Source organism: Thermobia domestica, chromosome 17, assembly GCF_964235325.1.
Source record: "Thermobia domestica chromosome 17, izTheDome1.hap1.1, whole genome shotgun sequence".
Classification (NCBI taxonomy): domain Eukaryota; kingdom Metazoa; phylum Arthropoda; class Insecta; order Zygentoma; family Lepismatidae; genus Thermobia; species Thermobia domestica.
Genome location: NC_137470.1, coordinates 131,941,874 through 131,944,748, shown reverse-complemented (window position 1 = coordinate 131,944,748; position 2,875 = coordinate 131,941,874). Strand labels below are relative to the sequence as shown.

The following is a 2,875-nucleotide window of genomic DNA, read 5'->3' as shown; positions in this document are numbered from 1 at the left end:
GTATGAACATCAGTTTTCCAAGTGTCTCTCTTGATAAGAACAGTGATGTGAACATTGATGGTGAACGATTAAAATTGGAAATGAAAGTATTTTGCAAACAAAAACTTATAGATTCAATAATGGCTGATTTATTTGATAGTGTATCGACACAGCCATGGTGGGGGGAAACCGAAACTCAACCTTCGGAGGGTATCAATGAAGTGAACGACTCTTCATAAAGAAGGAGAAATTGATTTGTTTTTTCATGTATACGAAACAACGTAATATCAAATGTAATAAAAATATATATATAGTGGAAAGTGAAATGTTTTATTTGTGTGTGTGTGTGTGTGTTTTGTGTTCGTTTCATACACCTCAATATGTTAGGATTTTAAAATTTTTTATAAGAAAAAAATCCTAACATATTTTTTCCTCGTATATTATAAGTGATACGTATAATAATAATAATAATAATCATAACGAATTCAAATTCTTGAAATGAATGTTAAAATAGAAATTAGTATTTGAAATTATTATTATTATACAACTTTGTCTTAAGTATGATAGGACTTTTTTTAATTTTTAAAAAAAGGAACTCAAATAATTAATATTAAAATTTTAAAAACAAAAGTCCTATCATAATAATAATAATAATAATATTGAATTCACATACTTGATTTAATTTACGAAAGAATAACTGATTAAGTATTTGAATTCATTATTATTATTATGTAGTTATATGATTACATCATTGAATTAAAAATCAGTTTTAGAATCTTTTTTTTTAAATCACTATGAAATTCTTTAATTCAATGACTTAAAAACATGTTTTATGATATGTGTATTTAATTACATAGCTGACATAAAACATATTTATTTATTAGGAAACGGAGAAAATAAGAAATAAAACATTTGTTTTCAAAGAGAAAAAATAATACAAAGTGTTTATTGTTGATGAAACTATTTACACAATTAAAACGCCGGTAAGTATAGTACATTTTAAAAAGAACGTTAGATTTTGTTTCCATTGTCCATGTGTTGATAACTTTACAACTGCCATATACTGTTCACTGATGATACTACTGCTGTTGATGTTGGTGATGAAACGTAGATAGAGGTCAATCTGAACATTGAAGATGATGTCCATACACACGATGACGATCTTTTACTCTCTGAAATGAAAAAATGAAAAAAACAAACTTAAAATTTATTTTATCTATAATCATGAACAAATAATAATACATACAAACACATTATAATAAAGAAGAAGAAGAAATGGCTACCTGCAATAATATGAAAAGAAAAGCAATCAAAACAAACGAAGAAGAAGAAGAATGAAGACATGATTACCTGTAAAAGTAAATACAGCAAACGACGATCATTTTTTTCTGGAGTTGATGAGAAAGTGTAATGAAATTCATTTAATGACTTTCCTTTAGCTTTGAAGCATAGGAAAAGATATGAATAATGTCCACATAGGGATGATTTTACACTTTGAATTTGTTTATTATTAAATGTATAAGAAGTGGAATTTCTACGTAGAAATTGAATATGATGCATTACATATGGAGGAAATCCAAATGTATCGAAGTAGTGGGCACGGCCATCAGTATGAATATATACGGAAATCCAGTGTGTGCCAAGTTTGTTCGAGGGATCTGTATTTATGATGATAGCTGCAGGTAGTGGAACATGTGCTGGTAATTCATTGGCTGCATATACGCCAACGAAATGATTGTGAAATAAAGAATTTGTTTGCAAAGCATTTAATAAATCTAGTGTAGAGGACATCATGTATAAAAATGCAGACATGTACATATATGATATGATATTTAAATAACGTACCTTTAAAAATCCATGATGATGTTCCTCTGATGATCCACTTCTAAGAGAGATTGGAATTCTCCATACACAATGCAGGAGATAGGTGCTGGTAGAGGCTTCGTAAAATGAACTTCCAGACGAACACACCCATGACGTATAAGATTCCAATGCTGCACAGCGCTGGCTTCTCCATCTTGAGTAATGTCGAAAACAAAGATAGTGTATCCTTGAGGAAAGTCAAGGCGAGGAATATTGTTGCCATGATTTGAAAAGTGAATGCCTGATCCACAGAATAAGGTATGATATGAGGAAACATAGAGGTTGTTTTCGAAAATTGGTTGTAATGGTTTTGAAGGTACAGGTTTTCCATCAATGTATAGAGAGAAGAAATTGATGTCAAAATGTTTGAAATGAAATGGATTTGAAGTTATTGTTCCTGTATAGGCATCATTTTGTGTAAACGCCACAATCACTCGAGTTGGTAATACTCCCATAAATAAATTATCTATTGTTTTTGATTGAAGATCCTTTGGAATGACGAACGACTTCATTTGCACTCTTGTGAGAGGATATTTGGCTGTTGTTGATTGTAGAAGCTTGTTATGTGCTAGTTTTATTGTAGGACTAACATTAATCTTTTTAATATGTAAAGCAGCGTCTAAAATGTTCACTTTAGCTTCAACAGACGCATCACTAGCGATGAGACAAAAGTTTGGCTTTGCAGGAATTAACTTGAGACGTAATTCTACTCCTTGGATTAAAAATTTATCTTGATTAAAAATATCACAATGAAGATGTCCAAGCATGTCGAATTTTGCACTTTTTTTTTGTTAATTCATAACGTTGAAATCCTTTATTACCACTAGATGTTGCATCCATATGTCCAGCAGTATCTTGAAACCAGAATGCACATTGAAGATGAGTATTTTTAGCAGAATCATCATAATTTAACAGTTTTTCAATGTATGATCGATATGGATGATTATGAGATGGAAATGAAATCAGTTTGTTATTTAAATACACTTCCACTTCACTGAACATAGAATTTAAAAAGTCATTAATAGGAGCCACA

General features: G+C 30.1%; 1 protein-coding gene across 1 annotated transcript; it reads right to left on the bottom strand.

Annotated features, from left to right (window-relative positions):
• Positions 1-909: 909 nt before the first annotated feature.
• Positions 910-2,639, bottom strand: LOC145673716 (uncharacterized protein F54H12.2-like). The gene is made up of 2 exons (XM_081743429.1): positions 1,825-2,639; positions 910-1,151 (listed from the first exon to the last, which is right to left on the bottom strand). Exon 1 carries the CDS (start codon positions 2,607-2,609, stop codon positions 1,827-1,829), a length of 783 nt encoding a protein of 260 aa, XP_081599555.1. The 5' UTR covers positions 2,610-2,639; the 3' UTR covers positions 910-1,151; positions 1,825-1,826.
• Between the last annotated feature and the right edge of the window lie 236 nt (positions 2,640-2,875).